The 26,259-nt window shown below is 38.7% G+C and overlaps 1 protein-coding gene across 2 annotated transcripts in view; it reads left to right on the forward strand.

The window, feature by feature from the left end:
• The window catches only part of CORIN (corin, serine peptidase), a 115,202-nt gene that overhangs the window by 35,519 nt on the left and 53,424 nt on the right, over window positions 1–26,259 (forward strand). For both annotated transcript variants that reach the window (XM_066317045.1, XM_066317046.1), the window contains exons 4-5: window positions 3,252–3,462; window positions 19,634–19,815. In XM_066317045.1, the coding sequence (XP_066173142.1) occupies window positions 3,252–3,462; window positions 19,634–19,815 (393 nt within the window). The remainder of the gene's footprint in view (window positions 1–3,251; window positions 3,463–19,633; window positions 19,816–26,259) is intronic.

Consider the following 26,259-nt stretch of genomic DNA (forward strand, 5'->3'; position numbering starts at 1 on the left):
GTTTTGTCCATGCAAAGTTTTCCTCTGATTTATACTCTTATATAATCAACATAGCCTGATGCTGAGATGCATGAGAACTTTATCCTGTAGTGGGAATTATCCAAATTATCTAAATCTGCTACTGCATCTTTGATGTGTCCCTGTCTTTTCCTTGCTTCTGTCTAGTTTTCCCTACAGAAAGATGACCTATAATTTCTCCTTCTCTCAGGCTCTCTCTCCCCACATCACTGAATTTTTTCCACACGACTCTGAGTCTGATATCTCTATTTAAGTTACACTTGGTTGGCATGGAGTTTATCTTCCCTGCCGTGGCCACCTCCGTGCAGTGAGAAGCACATAAAAATTATCCAAATATGACATGGCAAAGTGGGATCTAGGCTAGTGAAGTATTTAAAGAGACAGTACAGCAATGCATGAGTTGATAGGAACTTTGTAGAATTGTTTCAGTTCTCAGTTGTGTCTCAAAAAGTGCTCTCAATTATATGTTCATGCTACTTGAATTTGGAAAGAAAGGACATTTTTATTAGACTACGGTGGATGGCACTTTATGGGCTGCCAGATATCCACCTAGTTTCCCTCTCACTCTGTCCCATCCACAGGGCAGTGGAAGCAATATGAAAAATGTCTTAGGTTGAGTGAAAGGCAGAGAGATCCCTTACCAATCGCTATCAGGTGCAGAACAGACCCTGGAAAAATTAATTGAATATATTGCCAATTAAAACCAGAACTGGATGGTGAAAAAAAAATACAAGAACTAAAACACTTTCCCTCATCCTGTGCTTCTTTCACAGGCTCAACTTCACTCCTTCATTTCCAACTCCTCTTCCTCCTCTCTGCTGTGAGTGGCACAGGAGGATGGGGAACGGAGTTGTGATCAGTCCATGAGAGATCCACTCTTTTGCTTCTTCCCCCGTCACAATTTTCCCTGCTTCAGTGCTGGATCTCTGCATGGTCTGCAGTCCTTCCAGATCAAATCCTGTGTGTAGGTCCTCTGGGTGGGTTGCAGTTCTTTGGGATAAGCCTTCTTCAGCATTGGTCCTGCACAGGCTGCAGTTCCTTTAGGACATGGCCACCTGCTCTGGCATGGGGCCCTCAACAAGCTGCAGAGTGGAAACTGCTCCATCCCAGGTCCCTTCCATGGGCTGCACAGGAAATTTCTGCTGTGGTGCCTGAAGCACCTTTCCCCTTTCTTCTCTCACCTCAGTGTTACAGGATTATTTCTCACACTTCCCTTCTCCTCACTCACTCCCATGTGCAGAATGTTGCTCTCCCAGCAGTGCTGCTCCCATTGCTGAGGGCTCAGCTGTGCCCTGTGGTCACCTGCTGGGTGCTGGCATGGGGCAGCTCTGGCCTCTCCTCCTGGAGCACAGCCTAGGAGCCCCCCTTGCCACCTACACCTGAGAAAGCTGAGAGAAGCAGGCAAGTTTTACACTAAATCGTGCAAGAGGAAGCAAAGCCCAGAGAAATAAAGTCAGAGAAATTATATCTACATTTTAATTTAATTATAAATAAATTACAACCATGAAAGACAAAACAGGAGTTAATACAGTGAAATCTTTTCACTGGAGTGTGATGTGGTAACTTTTAACCATTGCTTTAGCCATCAAGGCCACAAGATCCTTGTATACCATTACCATCTACAGGCTAAATTTTCCTTTGACAGAAATGCCGATAGTACTTTATTCTCTCTGTATCAAGTGTTATAACTAAAAAAATCCATTCTTTCTGACCTTTTTTCTTGTGTTAAAATTTTTAAGTATGACTCCCCTACTACTTTGATTTTATGAGTGTACTACCATAGAATTAGTTTCTTAAATTTCTCAAGATATATTATCATGAACTTAAGTGTACTTTTCCAAGGGTCTAAAGAGTACTCAAGCAGTGCTCTTCCTACAAGTTGAAATGGTGGGGGTTTCCTTCAGAATGTGTATGTATCACTTTTATTTTCTTCAGTAGTATAATGGGACTGTGAGCTGTTCTGTAGGGATTAGCTGATGTTTTCTGTATAATATGTCCTGGAAGAGGACAAATAGGAGTGTGTAAAATATTCCAGGAAGAAACTGAGAATGTGTTTAGAAGGGAAGAATCACCCAGCATACACATTCAGCAGTCAAATAGTCCATTGTGTTAGTAGTGGGAGGCTGCTGTGAGTTGTGGAAATTGAGTTTTCAAGTTAGTGTTTGTGTGAAAAAATTGTAGACACTATGCTTTAGTTGCTAAATGATTGATTAAACTCACAATACTTTATTGTGAGTACTAATACAATAAAAAACAGAAAACAGTTTGTAGATTTCCCTACTGTATGGATTCCAAAGGATAGATCCTGAGAAAATTATGGAGAAAATGTCTGAAATGCAGTATGAGATATTCAGTACCAAGTGGACTGTACATGAGAAAATTCAGAGCTGGAGAGAGGCCAAGAAAACCTGTCCATCTTCTGTTTTAGTTGAAATGAAAAATGTGCCAAGATGTCATAGTAAATGAAAAGAAGTAACAGTGAGTTAAAATTTTTGAAGACAGTAATGAGTTTTGGAAAAAAGTTTTGCTGGAAAAATCAAATGCTAGGTGGGAATGCTACAGTCCATGATTTTTGAATTCATTGCTCTGCTATCAGTGAGTACCACAGATAGCTCCAAGGAACTGTTCCCTTCTCTGTCAGGACTGTGTGAGTTTTAAAATGTCTAAAGCAGTCCCATGCACGTGATCTCAGCCAAAAATGTCAGTGCTTTTTGCCACATGCCATTGCAGGGACTGTCTTGCAGTTGTGCCTCAGGAGATTCATAATGATCTCGTGAATAATTTTGATGAGATTTTGCTTAATGAATTTTCTACTTGTGAAAGTAGAATGGTAGCAAAAAGAGAAACTTTATGGAAACATGAAAGCCAGAGCAACTTAAGAACTCATTCTTTTCAGTGTGACTTCCATTCTCAGCTTCAGCTGAATTTTATTCTATCCAGGCTGTGTCAAAAATAAATTTGTTTTGTTTTATTTCTATTCCAGTTTTGTACAAAGTCAGAGGATTGTGAAAATACCTAAAAGCTTATTTGGTTTTCCAAGCTAAGCTTCTCTGGTTCAATTTTTAGCTTATTTTTTGACAGTATTATGATAGCATTATTGAATGTAATCTTACCTGTGAGATGCCAGCATTGCTTATGTATTATATTTACTGACCAGTCAATTCAGTACATGCTTTGAACCAACTATTCAAAAGTCACACTATTCTTCTAAAGATTTTGTTTTGATTTCACAGGTGCCTGCAGAAATATCACCCACAGCCAGTGCCAGATGCTGCCATATAACTACACCACTGTAACTTCAGTTCTTTCCATTGTCAAAAGTGTTGAAATGGAAAAGTTCCTGAAGTTCTTCAGTTACCTCAATCGCCTCAACTGCTATCAACACATCATGTTGTTTGGCTGTAGCCTCGCTCTTCCTGAATGCATCAGTGACAGTGATGACAGGTATTTGGGAATGAAAATCCAGCAGTGACTAGAGCCAATTGTGGTAAAATACTCTCTGTCTAATCAGACAAGGGAAGATCCAAACTAAGCCTATGACCTCATTGCAAAATTCCTGTCTGTCAAAGCTACTGACAACATTTCTGCCAAGATAAGCTAACTGTAATAGAGATCTAGAAAAATGTTGCCACTGTATAAACTAAAACTGTGATATTAGGGCAGTCAGGTATATTTTCCTAAAGAAGCCTGTCCAGAATTCTTCTGCCTAATTTCTCCAATCTGGCTATGCCAAAATGGAATGCTTTGTAGCAACAACAATGCCCTAGATAGGTATAGTATTGTCATAAATTGGGATGGCCATCAGTTAAACTTCAAATTTGTTTAGTCATTTCCTTCAGCAAAGTTAGTATTTTAAATATATTTTTTGGTATTAAATTAGCAGGATATGTTCAGGGTGACATAACTATTCTGGAAGCTTGAGCGTATATTTTTTTCTGCATTTACATAATTTCACAGCATTAGTATAATGTGCATGCACTTTTTAATTGAGCTTGATTTGAAAAAGGATCAGTGAGTTTAGCAGAGCTAAAATCAAAATATAACACAACAAGGTGAAAAGGAATATTTTTTCACATATGTCCATAATCTTTGATGTTTCTGGAGGGAGAAAGAGAAAAGATAGATTTTGAAAGGATAATTTTTTAAAGAATAGATTTTTTTGAAAGGATTGATTTTGTACATTTCTATTTCTTTCCTGAAAAGTTGTTTTTGCTCTGATTTTCAGTGACAAGCAAAATATTTTGAGATTCAAGAGTCAGGGGCCTTCCCTTCCCTTCCCTTCCCTTCCCTTCCCTTCCCTTCCCTTCCCTTCCCTTCCCTTCCCTTCCCTTCCCTTCCCTTCCCTTCCCTTCCCTTCCCTTCCCTTCCCTTCCCTTCCCTTCCCTTCCCTTCCCTTCCCTTCCCTTCCCTTCCCTTCCCTTCCCTTCCCTTCCCTTCCCTTCCCTTCCCTTCCCTTCCCTTCCCTTCCCTTCCCTTCCCTTCCCTTCCCTTCCCTTCCCTTCCCTTCCCTTCCCTTCCCTTCCCTTCCCTTCCCTTCCCTTCCCTTCCCTTCCCTTCCCTTCCCTTCCCTTCCCTTCCCTTCCCTTCCCTTCCCTAGCAGCAACCTTCTCCCATTAATTCATAATGTCAAAACTGGAACTGGATTTTGATGTCCTATTTTATGTCTTGGAGGTCACAGTGTTTCCTCTATTTGTATTTTAAAATCTTTTCTGGTGGGGGAAAATATTCTTGCCCCTGCAGACTGATGGGGAGGAAAGTTCAATGTGAGACTGCAAATGATGTAAGATTATGTTAGAATGTGACTTCAGTTTTAAGAATCATGTCTCCAGAGTGTGCCATGAATGTCACTGAAAAGGCAGTGACTGCAGTCAGAGTGGCAACCACAGGAAGAACAGTAAAAATGGATTGACAGTGTGCTGGTTAGTTAAGTCCAGTTTGGTAAACCTCAGTTGTCCTGATTTAATTTCGGTTTCTTCTTTAAACAAGAATACCTTTTTTTTTCCCTGTAGGCAACGAAGTGATTTTCGTGATTACTGCCCTTTTCGTAGCATCCAGTCATTGCTGGAAAACACATATATTTCACAGCCAAGAATAATTTATTTTAAGGAGCATCAGATCTGCAAAAATTAGTTATTAACACCTTTCCTTTCCCTTCTCAACCCTGCCTTCCCCCCGTAACTCCTGTCAGTGAGATCTAGAGGAAAGCATTTAGCATAGTAGGGGGAAGTTGCTTTGTATATGCTGAGTGCAGATAGCAAAAATGAAAGAGACAGTGTTAGGTCTGTTGAATCTGATTAGCAGAAAGATACTGAAGCAGAAGAGTCTCTGTGGAAAGACTCTGCTGGTAATAAATGCAGATATCTCCATATGCTGTAGTGCTTTTTTGGGGGGCCTGTGGTTGTCTAGACCGTTCAGGATGACAAAACATCCACTAATGTTGTGAACAGCTGTTACTGACATCGTCATTATTTCCTCCCATCAGTTACAGCTGGTTCATTCTAACGTCAGTGGTTCTATATCTGATCATGGCTTTTCATGTGTTGTTCTCTCTTTGTTTTGTGGAGCAATTGTTCCTAATGTATGTAAAGCTTAATTTGACAAATGTTGTTTACACAGTGCAGAAGAAATGAAACTCCTGTGATGCCTGGATGTCTATTCTTAGGTATTGTTGAGAGTCTGTTGGCAGTTTGCAGCCATGGGAGCAATAATTATAACAGTGCATTACAAGAAGGAACAAGGGGGGAAGTTACAAGCACTAATCTTTGGCATCCAGTGAGCTGTCATTACATAGCTTTTCTCTGATATTTAAACTTAATGTCTGTTTCCCATTTATCTTTCATGTATTTATAAACCTTGTTTTCATCAACACTTGAAGGAGATTAAGTTTCTAGGCAGAGAGCATGTTCAGTGTTTGTGTAGTTAGGTGCAGGGATTTCTGAGTACTACCACAGTACTTACTGTTGGTCTTCAGGAATCTTCTTCTGTATCTTACTGCAATGAAACCATGTGTGACAGTAAAAATATATTAATTCTAAAAGCTATATGTAATTTCAGCAACTGGATATAAAATCAGCCAGCCCTGCTCTTTTAAGAAAATATATAACAGTATCTATAAACTACTTTCCAGTAGAGAAAAAGTTTGAAAGTACAGCTGAAACCTGTGTGAATATGGAAAATGGAAAGTTGAAGTGCAGTAAGGCTTTTTTGCATGCTTATCCGTAATTTTTGTATTAAGGGACTGTTTATGTAAAGGTGTTATGCAACTTCCTTCTTCTTGAGTGGATGGATGAGGTCTTTGCAACATGACTTAAAAATCAGTCTTAAAAAACCCTGTCCTACCACAGGCCAGTAGCACTGCTAAGAAAGCATGAAAAGAAATACCAGTTAAACTAGGTGGGCTGAGCTAATGATTTCTAAAACATTCCCAGTAGTAACTTTGTCCTTTTGGGTAGCAATAGTCTGTATCCTCTGACCACCACATGCAATGCTGGTACTTTGTTTGTTCTAGGAGAGGTCTGTCTTCAGAGCTCTTGGTTATTATGATTGATGATTTAATCTAGTGAATTCTCCCTCAGCACTGAAAGACACTAAGAGTGGGCTGAAGGTCAGTTACTATAATGGAGTGGATCTTTATTTATAGCAACTGACATGCATTGGATTCCACAGTTCAAGAGGACAATAAAAGTTAATCTGCAATGTTTTCAAATTTCAAGAGGAAAAAAAGGATGTATTTTAAAGCCAAAACTAATGTAAACTTTGAAGGTTCAAGATCATTAGAGAAGTTCATAGTGGGTCAGCCTATTACTGCATAATGCATACAGACTCATTGATCGATGCTTTCTAATATTTCTTGCACTCCATGAAATAATTTCGTCAAAAGACTTGGAAAAATAGGCAGGGTATATAAGATCCTGAAGGCCTATGTACACGGCTTATTTTGACTTTTTATTCTGGGAGTAAATTTGAGGCTTATGGATTCTCATACCCCTGTGGTGTAATGCTGACTTTAAAACAGAAATAATAACTTGAGTACTTAAATTAATCCTCTTTGTACAAGTATATTGCAGAAAATTGAGGAAATGCTTTCCATTGAGAGATCCTCAGTGTTATAACGGCTAAACTTATTAAAATAATAAGATGTCATAAAAAAATTCCTTTTTAGAGTTAATTGAGGATTTTCAAGTATTTAGAAGAAAAAGCTGACTGATCACATGGATCTTGTTTACATAGCTATTATGAATTCTTGTTTGAAGGCTTTGAACAGGAAGCTATCAGCATACATTTGAGTCAATATCTATTGCACAAAGTCCATAATGGGTTTAATTGGGTATGAATGATGTATGGACATGTATCAGTTTGTATAGGCAATCCTCCACTGTTGTGCTTCAATTTTGTTTTAATCCACTTGATTTTGGCAACAAAAGCAGGTAAATTTGCCAAGACAAAATAGCAGCTGCTAGGACCTCTGAGGGAATGATCCTGTAGGTAGTCTATGATCCAGTTTTTTTTTCTATCTTTCAATGATGCACCTGTGTGGAAATGTCAAATTATAGTTGTACAGAGAACTTTGCCATTCTGCAACTTTTAAGAAATGTTTAAATTTTACACATTTATGAAGTTAGCTTCAGAGTAATTTTTGAAGCAAAGCTATTGAGAAATCCAGCTGGAAGGACATTTAGATTGCCTCATAAACCTCTCTTGTAAACCTATCAGAGATGCTTTCATTGAAACTGGTGGTATTTACTTTATACATTAAGCCACTGCACTGCTGACAATCACCAGGTCTCCAAGGAATAAGGTGGGACAATTTTTCCACCGTGTTGTCTCTTAATCTTCTCATGATTCCATCCAGTGTAGTTCTTGCCATGACCCAGGCAAGAACCCATGGAGTGGAGGCTTCTTTCAGATGCTTTTAAGTGGCTACCAGTTGTTTCCTGAGTTTGCAGTCCTGTCTTTTGCATTCTGTGGAGTTGCTTTATCCTCTTAATACACTTCCTTTTTGATGGTGCCTCTTTAGCCTAAGGAATTCAGCATGACTCACAAAGGCTCTTCCAGATGTAGGTCTGGCAATAGTTGTTTGTCAAGAAGGTACAGAAGAATAGAATCTTCAGTTCAAAATAAAGCAGAGGTGGTGTGATTTATACATAAAATGTTTGAAAACATATGTCTTTTGTTTTAAATGTTGCCACAAGCCCTTCAGAATCCAGCAGGCTAATTGTGTACAAAACCCCACACTGTTGAGAAATCTGTGTTTGGATATAACCAAGTCATAATCCAGTCTTCAGTTTTTAAATCTGGGTATGGTCCATTTGAGTGCAGTTGTGACTTGAACCACACAACCTTGGAGATCCAGCTAATGAAAAATGTGTATAGTCAAATCCTGTCAAAAGGGAACACAAAAATTAGAGAGTGTGATAATGTTGCGAATGCTTGCCCACATAAATAGTGTTCTCTGTCTGCCAGTTATTTTTTTGTGTGTCTTGTTGTTGTTGATTTAAATCATTCTTCTGAGGGAATTGATATAAGTGTTTACTGTTTAGCAGAAAAACTGAGGAATGCACAGAGTCTGTGTTATTTGGAAAAGCCCAGAGCAGCAAAACAAATGAGTAACTTTTTTTTTCATTTTGTTCTTCTTCTAAGTTCTTCCTCATGGCTGTTAGAAGAGGGATATAAGGGAATTAGAAGATAAAATGTCTTTACCTTAAGGGAAATTCTTTTTATGAAGTTTATGTACCTGTGGATGTGCCTATGGAACTTAAACACCAGTTTCTAGTTTACACATCTGAGAAACGGTGGAGTCTCTGAAAGCATCTCTGTAACTGTTACGGCTCAGCTGCTGTGGGTAGACCTAAAAGGTCCCAATAGCTAGGAGTGGTACTGGATCTAGGTACAGGCCCTTACAGGAACAGGGCCTGAAGTTGACTTTGTGATGCGTGTTCTTTTACACAGGTGGAGTGTCAGGAAGGACAAACCAGGGACAAAATATAGGGGGAAAGGACAGAGAATTAGGATCCTAAAAAAAATGTGTTTTCCACAGTTGGAGAACTGTCCCTTCCCTGCCCACAAACTTTTTTAAAATTTGTATACTTTGTAAATACGTCAATGTAAAGAAAAAGGGGTTGCCTAAGAAATAATTTTAAAAAATAAAATGTTAGGAAAGTAATATAGAAATATAGGCAATGACATCCTGCATTGGCCAGCATTATGTGGGTGAAGCCAGCATTTGCCATAGCAGGCAGCATCAAAACTTCATGCAGTGAGTGTTTTGCCCTCCCCATTGATCTAATTTCAAAGTGTGTGTTGGGGGAATTGTGGATACACCAGAGTTAAAAGGTTATCTGATAGAGAAACATTTTTGAGAATAATCTGGGCTTGGAAATGTCTGCTTGAAACAACATTTCACCATGCTGCAAAGAGAAGGTAAGGGGAGGAGTCAGAAAGGAAAATCAGGAGGGTCGGTTATTTTTTTAATGAAGATGCTATTGATTGAGTGCCTTCAGCCCTGTTGTTGCAATGATTTGCTGTGTGTATTATCTATTATAAGCTGTGGTTTATGGTGCCTAAATTGGTATGTTAACTAGAGATCGTAAGTAATTCTCCTGCACATGCAATATATTAATAATAATAGTATGTTATTTCTTATAAATAAATACTGATCATTTATGCAGCTGAAATAATTATTTACAACTACTCTTAAAATTAGCATGGCTTTTTGTTATTTTGTTTGCTAATTTAATCTATTTTATAGAAAAACATGCTTTTTCACAAAATAAAATTTATTTAATTTAATAAATTGCAATAGTTGTATCAAGATAGTAACTTTCAGTAAAACCTTGCATTTTCATAAACATTTTGGGAATATTAACAGTGATGGTTTGTAACTGGACTGGTGTATCTGGGCTCACATAGAGATGAGGTCACATTTTATCTTAATTTAGTAGATAGAACTCTTCTACTAGATATGAGTACACCATCTTGTGCAGCAATTAGTAAACAAAATGGTTTTGTATTGAAGTGTGGTTAAAGAATTCTCAAAGAACTCACATGCTTTTCAGCTCATGTTTTAACTTCTTTTTGTGCCCATCTTATTAACAAATAGCTTATAAACCATCTGCACCCAAAACCTTTTGAGGATTTGGTTAGTGAGACGTATCTCTCACAAGTTTGTCCTCTGTCAGAAGTTGTTGTTGTGCTATTGGAGACCTGTTGGTGGTAAGCACCAGGCTCACAGGCTGAGCAGGGCAATAATCACAAGATTATGGAGGTGGGGAGGAGAGAAACTTCTGGAACTCTTCTGGCTCAGATCAGGACGAGCATTAGCAATGAATGAAACTCCTAAGGGCCACTCTCAGTTGGGTTTTGAGTATCTCTAAGGATGGAGGTTTCACAACCCTTCTGGAGAACATGTTCCAGACTACTGTTTCATGACAGATAATGCTGTATAAAATGCTAGTGGTGCTGAAAGAATCAGTATTATCCTATTCTCCTGCTTGTTATTCCCCATCTCACCCATCTCTTTTCCATGTCCTGACAAGAATATTTTTTCAGCTCCATGACAGACTGGGTTTGGAAACTGATCTGAATTAAATTAGGAGTGACTGATGTTACCCATTGTGAAACAGCATGAAGAGCTGTGCTGGCACAAAGAAGTAGGGAAGAGAGGTGGGGACAGGTTTTGGAGCAGAATGGTGGGGGGTAGAACAGCTTCTTTAAATTGATGGCATCTGTTCCTGCCAGATTTGTTTGTGAAACAATTTTAATGTCAACTCGAAGTAGCATGATAATCATGCTATAATGATTTTCTACTTGACAGAGAAGATCCTTGAATGTCAGTGAGTGAGAAGTGTGTCTGTGATTCTTTAGGATTCCTGATAAGATGCAGCTCAGAAAGTTTTAACTTGGGTTGATTCTTGAGGTCTTCCTTTTGGCAGTGCTCTGAAGTGCACAGGGAAACATGAGTTCTGGAAAGCTGAAGTTAAGGGTACCTCTCACAGTCATCTGTGGAAACGGAAGGCAGTTCTTTAGGTACAGTATTGTTTTGTGTGTCTTTATTATCCTGAAGACGCAAATACTTAGAGCAGCTGTGCAGTGTATAATTTGCTTCCAGTTAGTCCAGAATTCCTGTAGCAATGCTGTGATTGAAATACTGCTGTGTGATTCAGAGGACTTCTGTTTCACTGTGCCAGCTTCTCTTTCCCAAGTGTGAATTTTGTTTGCTAAAATCAAAAGATCTTGTAACCTGGATTTTCAGGCATTTTAGGAGTGTGTTTTGTTTTTAAAAAGAAATTTCTGTGGAGTAAACTAAATGAACAGTATGTTCATCATTTGCATAATAAATACTAGGCAAGAATTTTAAGAAATTTGACTTCATTTAGGAGTCATTTTGGCAGATAGTTCAAGATTGTAAAAATAGCTTGTAATTGTAGCAATAGTCTTTATAATACTTACTTAAACTGATTCATGGCTGAACTAAAGCTCTAAGGAATTAATTTAGTGCCTCTCTCCCATTTTCACTGTTGCTTTGAATCAAGTGATAGGATCAGTAAGAGAAATCTGGAAGGGCTAATTACTTTAGTCAAGACAGATCATCCCAACTGATTATGGTCATGGTATAAAACAAAATAAAAATTTTTGATAGATTTTTTTCTTTTCAATGCTACATTGCAAAATTTATGCTTCTGCTGTACACTGTATATTTCAGGAGTTTCTGATTGTTTTGGTATTAGAAGCTCAACTTGTGATGCATTGTGCTATCATAGAAAGTGACTGAGTAGTCAGAGGGGATTTCTGAATTTGTTTCTTGCTGATTCATAGAATCATACAATATCCTGGGTTAGAAGATATCCACAAGGATCATCGAAGTCCAACTGCTAGCCCTGCACAGGATGATCCCCAAGAGTCACACCATGTGCCTGAGAGAATTGCCCAAGTGCTTCTTGAGCTCTGTCAGGCTGGTGCTGTGACCACTTCCCTGAGGAGCCCGTTCCCTGAAGAGCCCAAACACCCTCTGGGGGAAGAACCTTTTCCTGATACCCAGCCTAAACCTCCCCTGACTCAGCTTCATGCTGTTTCCTCGAGTGCTGTCCTCACTGGTCACAAACTTGAAGAGATCCATGTCTACCCTTCCACTTCCCCTCATGAGGAAGCTGCAGACTGTGATGAGGTCTCCTTCTCTCAACCTCTTTGTCTTCACCCAAGTGTGTTCAGTCTCTTCTCATATGGGTTCCCCTCTAGACCCTTCATCATCTTTATTGCCCTCCTGTGGATGCTCTCTAATAGTTTAGTGTCTTTCTTACATTGTGGTGCCCAAAACTGCCCCCAGTGAGGGGGTGAGGCCACTCCAGTGCAGAGCAGAGCAGGACAATCCCCTCCCTTGCCTGGCTGGCCATGCTGTATCTAATGTACCCAGGACACGGTTGGCCCTCCTGGCTGCCACTGCTGCTCAGAGATGACTCCTTATTTTGGTCAAAATAGTTTTATCTGGGTTTTGTCAACAAAATAAATTATTACATTGACTAAAAATTCTAACTTGCACTGTAGGGACCGTATGTGTCCATCCTTAAGGATATCATCACAGTTTGGCCACAATGTCTGAAGAGCATTTCTAAGCCTGAAAGAGATGTTAAATAACAGCAGTTGATGTAGAAGATGTGAAATTCAACAGCAGCTGCTGCTTCCTTTACTCATTTTTGGATGAGGGTCTTTTTAATCTAATGGTATATTTGGATTTGTTCCCAGTTCCACTTTCACTGGGATCGGGAATTTATATTTCCCCCTCTATCTGAGGATCCTTCAGAGTTCTGTGTGAGCTCTTTCTTAAGTATAGTACTCTTGGATATCAGATGTGGTCTATGACTTTTGCAAGTATAACTCCTTAGCTGTCTCTTCCCTCTTGCCATAAGATATGGCAACTGTTAAGGAGTAGTTAATTTGAAATGTCCTTCTTACAGAAAAATAAAATCTGTATGGAGCCACAGAAGAGATTCTAGTCTAGCTTTTTAATCTGATTTGATTTTGCCACTTTCCTGTTCTCACAGCCTTTAAACAGATTGTTCTTCCATGCTGCAGGCAGTCCATTCAGTATCTCCATCTTTTTCATTCTCGTTGTATAACCCAGGCTTTTTTCAGTCTTTCGGAAAGGGCATTTGTCTTGTGGCTCATCCGTAGTTGCCTAGCTTCATGACAGCAAATGGGGTATTCATGAGTGTGTGAGTTAGAACTGGCCTTCTGCACTGTCTGTAAATCCTTATACTGAGTCCCTCTAGGGCAGATGAGTGGACACTTACCTGCAGTTCAGCCAATTAATACAAAGCCTTAATCTTGTCTAAACAGCTGCAACCATTATTCAGTCTCCCACCCCAGGGAAATTGAGCTGCTGTGCCTTTTGCCAATTTCACCTCTGAGGACTTTTTTCTCCTTTAAGATGTTGGGTACTTCTCAGACTGTGGGTCTTATCCTTTTACAGATAATTGTGCATCTTTGTACTTATACACAAGGACCTGCTTTGAGAAAACACTATGTGCATTTAAGCTACAACTAGGTGGGAGGTAATGCAGCTAGCTTTGCTTTGAGTGTTACAAAGTGTTAAGTGGAATTGAGATGCCATCCTTAAATGTTGTTATATGGATTCGGGACAATTTTGTCAAGTGAAATAACCACAAAAATCTAAAATAATCTTGCTTTCTTTTCAGATTTTATTATGTAAAGAAGCAAATTTCAGATTTAAACCCCTATCTAGAGACAAAATATTAAATTCGAACTTTCAAATGAACTTGCAAGTTAGAGATGAAAACCAAACAATAAAAGATAAAAATACATAATTTTCTTGATTTTGTGAAACATTAGCAACCAATTTGTTTATAAATCCATGAATCAAGAGGTAATATTGAGAGGTTTATGAGTTTGTCTCATAAAACTATGTCAGTGTCTGTGCTGTTCTCTATACTGGAGTACTGTGAGAGGGTACTGAGAAAGATTTCACAAGAATGGTCACTCTGGAAAACTGTAATCCTGGGTGTGTGTGTTTGCTCTGCTGTAGAAACTTCTTTTTCTGACATTTATATTCTCTGGAAGTCATTGTTAGAATGTCATGAAAAGTATTAAGAGCGATTAGAACTCACAAAGGCTGGTGTGTGAGCTAATCACTTCAACTTGTTTGATTTCAGGGCTGTAGAAATAAAGAGTAACCTCAGTTTTCTCCTTCCCATAATTTCATCATGTTTCAGTTTGTCCTGGTACTCATCCTCCCTGACCCAGCAATCTCTCACAATTGTATTACAATTTTATTTATTTTGCCTCAGGCCTGAGATCCATCACCTTTCTTAGCTTGTGTGCCTGTGTATGAATGGTACAGCAAAACATCCTACAGTTGTTATTAACTTGTCTTAGTACCTGAATACAGCTTATTGTGTGGCCACAGAAAAAGTTATCCTGGAACAACTGAACAGATGAAACTGGGGAAAGAATAGTACTGAGAACCAGCAGTAGCTGAAAATGTTCATCAGTCTGCCTGCAGTTAGGTTGCCTGTTGAACCACAAATGTGACCTTTAGCAGATGCAGCCAACAGTTGTGTGCTCAAAATTATCTTCATGCTGTATTTTTAGCTCTTGGTTGTAAGCCTTTTGCAAATCATTTACCTCCTATTGTTTTAACCTGTAAAATTGCAATAATGAATTTCTCAACAGGGCATGTCTATAGCAGTGCTTTTACTAGTGGAGATGCTATTGTGAAGACACAAAGAAATAATGAGCAATAGATATATTATTGTATTTATACAATAATATACAAGGGGAGCTCCTGCAGGATGGTTAATTGTTTATTTTATTTAATTTAATGCTTTTATCAGCTCTAGCAATTTCTACTTCTCCCTCTCTTGACACTTTATTCTTTCTTTGCCTATATCCTTTTGGAGGAACCAGTCGATAGGCAGATGAGAAAAAAGTGCTTTTATTTTTGGTCACATCACTTTTCAGCTGAATCAGTTATTTGACCTCCTATTATACAGCCTAAAAACAGCTCTTACAAATAGCAAAACTGAAAGTAGCACAGAACCAGATCCAGCTGCATACAGTGCTACTGCTTCCAGAAAAGACATGCCCTCAGTGTCTGCTGAGGTTGTGAGTCAGACCCTTTAGCTAACTTGAATCTTGAGCTAACCTTAGAAAATGTGGTAAAATCTGCACTGAGAGGAAAACAGTCACCATGAGGATCCATCTCCTTACTGCTTCATGTAGTGTATTTCTTTGACAAGTTTTAGTACTCAAAACAACTACTTAAGAAACTACTGAGGAGCCCTGTGCATGGTAATGTAATTGCAAAGAAGAGAAGTGAGTATTAGAGAAGGAGTAAATTCTGAACAAAATTAGTCTAAAAATGTAAAACATCTCCGAGTTACAAGGAGTAAGTCCCTGTAGGATTATAATCAGGCAATTTGAGCTCCAGTTTAAGTGAACCCTAGGTGATCATCATGACAAGGAAATCAGATCATCTGCTTTCAGGCAGTGTTTAACCTCTTTGGAAACTTAAAATCACTTAACAGAGTATGTGCTGTCTTGAATATACCTGCTTTGACGAATATATAATATGAAACTTCTGAGAAATAGCTTCTTCAAAGATGCCTTATGCAAATTTAAAACCCTTACATATTCTCTCTACCTTTAATATGCTTTTTAATGAACGATGAAGATTTCTATTTCTTTTGGTGCTCTACCATTTTAATGTTGGTATTTCTGTGCAGCTGAATTTACTGAAGTGTGGATTTTGAGTGTGGGGAAAACAACCACAGAGATGGAAATATGTCATATTTTCTTTCTTTCCTTCATCAAACTCCAGTTTCAAGAGTTTTTATATTAATATCCTGAAGGACAGAATCCCACGCTAATATGTTATAACCTGCTTCTGTGCCTGCCACTGGTGCCAAATCAATTATGCTAAGATTGTCATAGACCTGCCAGTTTATTTTTAAAATGATTGGTCTCTGAGTAGCTGTAAATAAGACTAATCAAGATAAATACTTCTAATAATATTTTCATCCTTCAGCAGATTACGCAATAAGTCCATACTAAACTTGATCATTATCCAGAAACATTTAATTTATGAAGCACACATGACTCAACATTGAAACTGGGCCAAATATTGCAGTTCTTGCTGGATAATCCCACGTTTTCTGATTTGTCAGTGCTTCTCTAGAGACTACAAATTCTTCTTGGTTATTAGATCACCATGTAGTTGTCTTCTAGAAGACTGGTAATTTCCAAATTTGCACTCTCCTGTGCATGTCTGTGGTAGGTTGACCCTGGCTGGTCACCAGGTGCCCTCCAAAGTTGTTCTGTAACTCCCCTCCTCAGCTGGACAGGGGACAGAAAATAGAACAAGTCTCACAGATTGAGATATGGACAAGGACAGCTCACTCACCAGCTACTGTCATAGGCAGAACAGACTCAAGATGGGAAAAGGAACTTAATTTACTGCCAATCAAATCAGAGCAGGATAATGAGAAAAGAAACCCCAAATCTTGTGACAACTTCCTCACATTCCTCTCTTCCTGTGTTTAACTTCAGTCATAAATTACCTACCTGCTGTCCCCTCGGAGGTGCAGGGAGATGGCAGATCAGCGGGATGCCAAGTGGGCCGTGATCAGTTCCTCACACATTGTCACTGTCACTTCTTCCTTCTCAGGAGAAGGACTCCTCACACTCTTCCTCTGTTCCAGCATGGGGTTCCTTCTATGGACACAGTCCTCCATGAACTTCTCCAGTGTGAGTCCTTCCCGTGGGCTACCGCTCTTCATGAGCTGCTACAGTGTGGGTCCCTCCCACAGTGTGCAGCCCTGCAGGAACTGGCTGCTCCAGAGTGGGTTCACCACAGGGTGACAAGCAAACCTGCTCTAGAGTAGGGTCCCACAGGGTCACAGCTTCCTTTGGGTATCCATCTGTTCCAGAGTGGGGTCCTCCAGGGGCTGCAGGTGAATATCTTCCCCACCAAAGACCTCTGGGCTGCAGGGGCAAAGCTGCCTCATGATGGGCTGCCCCACGGGCTGCAGGGGATCTCTGCACCTCCTGTCCCTCCTGCTGCACTGACCTCGATATCTACAGAGCTGCTTCTCGCCCATGTTCTCACTTCTTTCTCCTGGCTGCAGTTGCCTTTGCATGGGATTTTTTCCCCACCTCCTTAAATATTGCAGAGGTACAACTGCTGTCACTCACCGGCTCAGCCTTGGCCAGTGGTGGGTCTGTCTCCATCTGACTGGAGTTGGCTCTGTCAGACACAGGAGAAGCTTCTGGCAGCTTCTCACAGAAGCCACCTCTGTATTCCTCCCACTACAAGAACCTTGCCATGCAAATCCAATACAATATCTAAACCTTTGCCTTGCAGTGTAATATTCAAATGCTGGACTGCTTAATTTAAGTAAATGATGTGAACTTCTTGTATTTGTGGGGATTTCTTCATATAGATATGAAGAATTCAATGTGCAGATAGATCTGAAAAAAGTAACTCCTGAAATTTTTGGAAGCTTTTCAACAATTATGCATAACTCTGTATAGATATATTTAATATAACTTTTTAATATTATTTTAAAATTTTTGATTGAAATGAATGTTCAGTATGTTGAAAGACTGTTGGAAACAAGGAACCATATAGATGTAAGTTTGCTATAGTTCCATTTTAAGAAGTTGACATACACACACTACTATTGCCTGATTGCTAAATGTCAGGCTATAGCTGAAATGTGGTGCTTTGAAAGTCAATGATTTAGGTGTGGATCAGGAAAAACAGAGATCATATCAAATACTTCAGACTTGTATGAAACTTCGTCTGAGAGTCCTCAAGAACTCTCTATGTTTTCTTTGTATATTTGTTTGGGATTTTTTTCAAATAGCCTTCCCATTCCTAGAAACCATGTGTAGAGATTGGTTAACTGTGATAAACCCAAGTAGATCTTTGTTATAGGCTTGTAAAATCAAGTAATGTCCCTACTAACAAAAGGTTTTGTTTTTTGATAACAAAAAATAAACTTAGCAGAATGTACTGTCTTCAGATTACTACTTGTGATCATTAGGTATGCTCCATTGAACCAGTAAACGAGGTAAAAGCACTGCAGTACTTTTCACTGTAATGCAGTTTTGTAGCATATTTTGTGGTTTTGTAAAAAATGAGCAGAAAGTTAAATTAAGCCTATCAGATTGAATAAAATAAAGGGTTATCATTCACCAACAGGTCAAATCAATTCTACATTTTAGCTTTGTGACATCTTATTAATTACAGATATTTTGAAATGCAAGTGCCTTCTGTAGTAAGTAGCAGCATTTCTTTTTGTCATTTTCTGTATTAGGGAGAAACCTCTCTGTCAAACCAGAAGTGTTATTGCTATATTAGCTAAGAAGGAAAAGCTAAAAAATGTCTGAAGACAGTAACTTGCCCTGTCAAATCCTCTTTATTTAAGGAGTTTCTCAGGCTCCAGACAGGAGGCAGTGATGGCTGCTCAAGAGCTCTTGGGCCCTTTCTTTTTCTCCACACTGAATAGGTTCTGTAAAAAAGAGTACAGTGTTTCATAACATCTTTATCTGAAGAGCCTTTACAAGTCAGATGAATTTAGTTTGCCAGTATGATGTGCAGAACTCATAAGTGGTGACTCTTCTGTCATCAGATGAAGCCATTCTTAGTTTTGTACTCAGCCATATAGGTGATCTTCGGTGCAAAAATTTTCTGTCTCTCAACAGGTCACAATAATAAAAAAACTGGTGGTGGAAAGTGCTATTTTTGAATGTATGTGTTTCTTTAATGGCAACAAGTAATCTGCCATCCAGGAAGCTGCATGAGACAAATAGAGATAAATTCCTTGAGTTGCTTCTGAGATAAGTTCAATACTGCAGCATGTGAAGTGCATTGTGTAAAAGTCCTTAGCATTACCTGGAGAATATATCTCTAAAGACACCTTTTTTTAAAAAAATGTTCAACCAAAGTATGTCATGAACTAAGTAACAACCCTGGCAGCACGCTTGTCTTTTTAGATCCTAACCAAAGAAAGGCAACCATACTGACTTCAGAATACTTACACAAGTGGATATTTTGCTTTATACCAATGTCTTTGTTAAAATTATAGTCAGGCAGCTTTGGTAGCTTTTTTATTCCTTCCTTGGGTTGCTGCCATATCACACAGTTGCTAGAAATACTGTGTTATTCTCTGTTACTGTAAAATGAAACACTAAGTTGGTAAATTTTTGGGTACTGTAGACTTCTTCAGTTCAGGTCACTTGTTACTGAATATGGATTTTTAGCCATGGTTTTGAGATGGGCAGGTACAACTGAGAGTCAGACATAAAGAGAAAGGTACATGTGGTGTACCAGGAAAAAGATCGTTCTGTGGCATTATGAGTAGTTATGAATAAAGCAAAATTTCATTTGCTAAAGCCTAAGAGGTTTGCAGTAATTTAGACATAAACTGCAAAAAAGCTGGGTTGAAAATTTAATCACTGTAAGAGTATGGGTATAGCTCTGTAGAGCACAAAATTTGTCAAAAGCACTTATTATTACTTTTTGCTCTTTCTAAAAGGTTTTCATGACCTACTGTAGTAATAATAATTTTTAATTTTACTCTCTGTCTTTTTTCTTTAGTCAAGGCCTCTTGCCCTGCAGAACATTTTGTGAGGCAGCAAAAGAAGGCTGTGAACCAGTCCTGGGTATGGTAAATGCTTCTTGGCCAGACTTCTTGAAGTGCTCTCAATTCCAAAACAAAACTGAGAATGACACCACTACAAGGGTATGCTTCTCACCACACCAAGAAAAAGGAAAACAGTGTATGTTTCCATTCTTAACTGTTACACTGTGTTTATGAGTTTTCATTTAATAATGTGTTCTCCCTGTGTTGAAAAAGCTCTGAGCTGACAATACTATTTCTTGTTCTATGTTCCATCTTGTCACTGTGATAAAGTCTGGTTGTCAGTTGGTTATAGTTTGCAGTGCATTAATTCTTTAGGCTGATTTTTTTCAGACTAGCGTTGATTTGAGGCCTTTCTATTTAATATCAAAAAGTCTGAGCTGTTTGAAGGAAAGAAGATTGGAGAAAAGTAATATGACCTGTTGACTTTTTGTTTGCTAGCTCTAGTAAATACAGGTTTGTTATTTGGAGTAAGAACCTGATACACAGGCCAAATTTCAAGTGTATCTCCTTTTTCCTTGCTGTAAAAATGAGCCCAAAACTGATCAAGAGGCAAACTTCTCAAAAAGGTCTTTATACACCCACACATAAAGTCATAGAATCATTTTTTATCTCAAAAAAGATACTGAAGGTCATCCAGTCCAACTGTTAACTCAGCACTGCCAAATCCACCACTAAACCCTGTCCCTGAGTGTCATGTCTGTGCATCTTTTAGATACCTTCAGGGATGATGACTACACCACTTACCTGGGAAGCCTGTTCCAATGGCTGAACAGCCTTCTTCCTATGAAGAAGTTTTTCCTGCTATCCCATCTAAACCTCTCCTGATGCTCCTAGAGGCTGTTTCCTCCTGTCATATTGCTTGTTACCTGGGGGAAGAAACTCACTGCCACCTTTATACAGCCTCCTTTCTGGCAGTTGTGGAGAGTGATCCCCTGAGCCTTCTTTTCTGCAGGATAAATAACCCCAGATCCCTCACCACTCCTCATAAGGTTTGTGCTCTGTAGACCCATCCTGAGCTCCGTTGCCGTTCTTGTACTGAGGGGCCCAAACTAAACACAGGATTCCAGCTGTGGCTTCACCAGTGCCACTTACAGCAGGGGACAATCAGTGCCTGGTGCTGCTGGCCACACTATTGCTGACACAGACCAGGATGCCATTCTTGGCTACCTGGGCACGCTCTGGCTCATGTTCAGCTGCTGTCACCAGCATCCCCAGGTCATCTTCTGCTGGGCAGCTTTCCAGCCAGTCTCCAAAAACAAGGCATTTCCATCTTCTCAGAGGTGCTGCTGCGTTCTCTAGATCCAAATCTAGAGCTGAGATCACACCTGAGAGCAGTGAGCCTGACTTTTTTCTCACCCCATTGCTGGAGTTCCCTTGCTGGTGTCTGAGACTCTGCTGTTGATAGGCTTTCTGTGAGATGAAGTGACTGAGGCTTTACAGTCTGCCTGTGGTTTCTAACTTTGTTAATGACCTCTTTGTGACAATAAACAAGAAGAAATGGTATGATGGAAACTGTTTTTCAAATTTTTAATTAAAAAACCCCAAGAATTTATTCTTTAAAACTACCTTAAAAGGTCAAGGGGATTATACATTGTTTCTATGAATGTTAGTTAATGGTACAATTAAAATTGATCATGTATCCTGGGCTACCTGCTTGCAGTTCCTGAGTATACATAATGATACAGCCTAAAATTATTAGACCAAATATTTTACCAGCTCTAAAGGCATATTTTTGATGAGTCATGAAGTAAAGGAGGCTGTTGACTGTACCTTACCTTAATCTGTGGGAACTTTTGTACTGGCTGAGGTAGGGAAAGATCCAAAGGATTGTATCTTGTTAAAGTTGACTCTACAAATTTTTATTGTAGAGTCCTGTGGTATTTTGTGCAAGTTGTTGTAGTGAAAGCCACTGGGACCAGTGTCTTAACTGTATGATAAAAATAGATGATATGTATGCTGAAAAAAATTAGGTCTAGTGGATCTCTCCAAATGGGAACAGTAAGCAAGTAATTATAAAATGCTAATGCTCTGTGCCTCAAATTCCCTATGTAAAATGGGACTAAAAGTGTCATTTTAGCTCACAGGGTTGTTGTAACCATGTTCATTGATGCCTTTGGTATCATAGAGATAAATGTTGTAGAAATAAAGAGTACCATAATTTTGTCTTCATAGCAGGTTCAAATAATAATTAAGGTAAGAAGCTGTAGTATAAATAAATACATAAATGTGGTAACGTCTTATGCATTGAAGAGTAATTAGCCATGAACAATGGGTGACTATCATATCATTAACTGAGCATGATCGTGGAATGAGGTATAATTCTGAAAAAGCAACAGAATGTTAAAGACCCGGATTTCATGCTTGTATGATACATAAACTGAATACAAGGTATAATATAAATATTATACCTGTTAAATTCTGACAAATTATAGCTGGTCAGAGAGTTCAAAAGCCCCACCAAATCTAGATAGCTGAACTTAGATTAAACCAGAAAATTGTCACTTATGAAACTTTCAAGTTTCAGAATATCCTGTGGCTAAAATAATATATTTAGTATTGCTAGAGAAGAAACTTCTAAGAATAGTGCCTGGTTAATGATTATTGCATAATCTGTATGGCAGGATTGGTATTCATCTGGCAGTGAACTGCAGAAATTACAGGTAAGTGCACAGTGGAAGCTTGATTTTTCTCACCAGGGGAAGAAATGCAGAGCCAGTTGTGAGATTTGCTGCACCTACCTGACAGACTGGTGGAGATCCATATTGTTCTACTTATTGTCAGTTCTCACATCCTGTTGTATAAATCAAAAGGGATTTTTAAAATTAAATTTTTTATTGTGTGTGATGTTTGGATATGAATGGTTTTCATGCAGAATGAGAGACTATAACTGAACTGTCTTCCAGGACCTGCAGGGAGCCTTACAAGAGAGATGGAGATAGGCTATTTACAAAAACATGTAGTAATAGGACAAGGGGAATGGCTCCACACTGAAAGACAGTAGGTTCAGATTAGATATTAGGAAGAAAGTCTTTACTGGGAGGGTGGTGAGGCACTGGAACAAGTTGCCCAGAGACACTCTGGAAGCCCCACCCCTGGAAGTGTTCAGAGCCAGGTTGGATGCGGCTCTGAGCAACCTGGTCTAGTGGAAAATGTCCTTGCCCATGCCAAAGGGGTTGGAATAAGATGATCTTTAAGGTCCCTTCCAACCCAAGCCCTTCTATAATTCTGTGATTCCGTGACTGTGGAGAATATTTTGACTTCTATTTTTTTTTTTTTTATTTAAAAGTGTGATTCTAATGTTGTTCCTCTGTGACTGAAAAAGGTAAAAGTTTGGGTTCACCAGGCTGCTTCTACAGAAATAAACTGTGCTTTTCTTGAATATTTATTTCTGTTTGTATATTTGAAAGTATTTCTGTGACCACAGTAGAACCAAGGAGCTGAGGCTGTTTCTCTGCTCTGATCCCTTTTTATGTAATGCTCAGCACAAAATGCTTTTCATACACTTATCAGGGTTCTGTTCCTGGAAATTTCAAGAGCATGCCCTTGGCTTATGACTGCTTATTTCTCAACTCTGTGGTTTCTTTTGGGGTTTGGTGCTTCCAGATTACATGCAGTGAACCCTTCGCTGCCCAGGTATGCCTTGCATATAATTTGTTTTGTGTGATGTAATTCTCTTCTGCATCTTTAATTATATTCTGTGTTTATCAAAATTAAGGTCTGACTGCTATTCCTGTTTGCTCCACAGATTCTTGTACAGTGTCACTCAGTCACCCAATCCCAAACAGAACTTTCTCTTGATTTCTCTTATTTATTTTTGGCTGATTGTGGCTAAAAACTCCATATCCTCCAGATTTTCTGAATGGAAGATTATCACTCCTCAAAAAAATCCTTGAATGTCATATTTTCAAGCACTGATAGAGAAAATATGCTTGAGTCATGTTCTACTTATAATTCAGAGCATTTATCCTGGGGACATTTAAAAGTTTTGTTAAAAAATGTTTATTGGTTTGTATAAAGATTGTCTAGTGGATACATACAGGTTCATGTGTCACAGCTAATATTTATCTCTGTCTAAAAGTTATCTCCACAAGCATTGGAAATTGAGTGTACAATACCACTGTGGGGAGTCTATTATCATGTACATCCCTGATGTGACCACAGATGTGCTGATGGTACTGGAAAACCCAAGCCATGACTTTGTAGTAAAAAATATCTGAATGCAAAGTGACTGAGTCATTCAATTGTTCTCTGAGTCACAGAGAAAAGATGCAGGTCTGAAGGCTGTTGTCCTTCAAATTGGTATCTGTTTATGCAAGTGACAAGTGAATACTCAGTAGATGAGAAAATCAGCTACCCTGATAATAGTTGTAAGAATTTATGTTTTGAGATTTAGGATAGGTGGTTGAACTGGTTTCACAGGTCTAATGAGCTATGAGCATGTAAGGGAGTGAGCAGGAGGCGTTATCAGCCATTCACTCCACATGTAACCAATAATGCATTCTTGGGGGGGGCAGAAATCACAGAAACCTTCCCGAAGGCTGCTACTCACAGAAAAATCTCAGCTCTGCTTTTCTATCTCTCTCAACAGACACTATTTATTATATGTTATTTTATTTGCTTTGACCAACCAACATAACTTTTGCTGTTAAACCCATGGTGGGAAAAACCCCGGTAGCTTGCATAAAAAGTAAAGGCACAGAATAATCTGACATAGATTAACATGGAGCTCTCAAAAGAGCCCTGAAGTTATTTTTCTGTTAATTTTAATTGTAAAATGCATTCAAAAGCAGCAGGGAATATGATGCTTCTACTGTTTATACAACAAAGCTATGTAAATTACAGTATAGAATTATGGGACATTGTTCACTTTTGTGTTTTTGTTAAAGAGGCATTATGAATGAATGTCTGTTTCTCTTAAAAAAGTGGGACATGAGTGGCCTGAACTGCACTTCATTGCCATGAGATTTTGGGTTGGAAGGGATCTTAAAAATCATCTTATTGTAACCCCTCTGCCATAGTCGTGCACACCTTCCACTAGACCAGGTTGCTCAGAGCCCCATCTGACCTGACCATGAGCACTTCCAGGCATCTACAACTTCTCTGGGCAGCTTATTCCAGTGCCTCACCACCTTCCCAGTAAAGATTTTTTTCCTAATATCTAATCTAAATCTCTTCTCTTTCAGTTTGGAGCCACTCCCCTTGTCCTTTCACTATGTGCTCATGTAAAATGTTTCTCTCCGTCCTTCTTGCAGGCTCCTTTCAGGTATTGGAAGGCTGCAATTAGGTCACCCCTAGCTTCATTCAAACAGGTATTAATTAAGAGAATTGTCTTTGAGGAATAACTTCAAGTAGAGAATTCAAATACCTGACTGCTACAGATATTTTTTTTATAGGCAATGTAATTATATCCAGTCTGTTATATCCAGTCTATGTTTACTATCCAGTAGACAATTTTTCTAAGAAAAAGCTTTTAAAATCAGAAAGACACTATCTTTCTTTTGTGCCCTTGCATTTACTTAATGCAGTGAAAAGGAGAGATGATTTGTGTATATGAAACATTGATGCTAAACAGCTCCAAAAACAGCAACAGTGGAATAATTTTTTGAGGAAAATAAAAAGTTTTCACAATTGTTTCATGTGAAGAAACATGCATGGTTGATTAAACTATTTCTCCCACCAAATCGCTCTAATTCTATTGATCTTGCATTATATTTTGTTGTGTTCTCTGGTTTTTATTCTCCTATTCTGCCTGCATTCCTGGTTTTTGGCTGTTTCTTTTCCAACTTGAATTTCTTATGTGGCCTTTTTAGGCCACATCACTTGAGTGAAAGAAAAAGGTCTTCTGTCTTTTTTCTTCTGCAGGATTTTGCATCCTAAGGAAATAGAGAAATGAACAATTACCTGGGGGTAAGGAGTTGCCAGCTTTTCTAATTCCATGATTGTGATCATAGTATGAAAACTTTCTAGAATTGACAGCAACAAGATGCATTCACTGTACTGCAGGCTACATACATGGTATAGGGAGCAGGTGATGAAAATTTGAAAATGAGAGAAAACAGGGATTCTTCTGTGTTCCATTGTGTTATTATGACCATACTGGGTAAGAGAAAAAGTCCATCTGCTTTATATTCCCAAGGGTGACAAAATCAAATGCCCAGAAAAGGAGAACAGGCCAAAACTATGTGGAAGTACTTTTGCAAATACTCCTGCATTTTCCATCTGTTTGAGATTCAAGGATTTTTTTGTAATTTGTGACCTGCCATTTATTTTTATTCTGTGTCCCTTTTTTACATAGGTCTATGTACATTTTAGCATCCATAGTATTGTGTTCTAGAATGGTTTGGCTTATCAATGTATTGCAGGAAGAGCACTTCTTTTTGGTTGTTTTAATAACTCTTACCTCTTCCATAGCATTAGAGAGTAAATGTGGTCTCCTCTTCACTTTGAAAAAAACAAATTGGCAGCACTTTCCATGGTCATTTTCACAGTTACAGAATCCTTTTTCTGTTGCTATACCATGAAACGCAACCAGATGTCAGCCTTGAGGATGGTAAAATAATGTTTATTTCAGTCTGCACTC

Source organism: Sylvia atricapilla, chromosome 4, assembly GCF_009819655.1.
Source record: "Sylvia atricapilla isolate bSylAtr1 chromosome 4, bSylAtr1.pri, whole genome shotgun sequence".
In the NCBI taxonomy this organism is placed as follows: Eukaryota; Metazoa; Chordata; class Aves; order Passeriformes; family Sylviidae; genus Sylvia; species Sylvia atricapilla.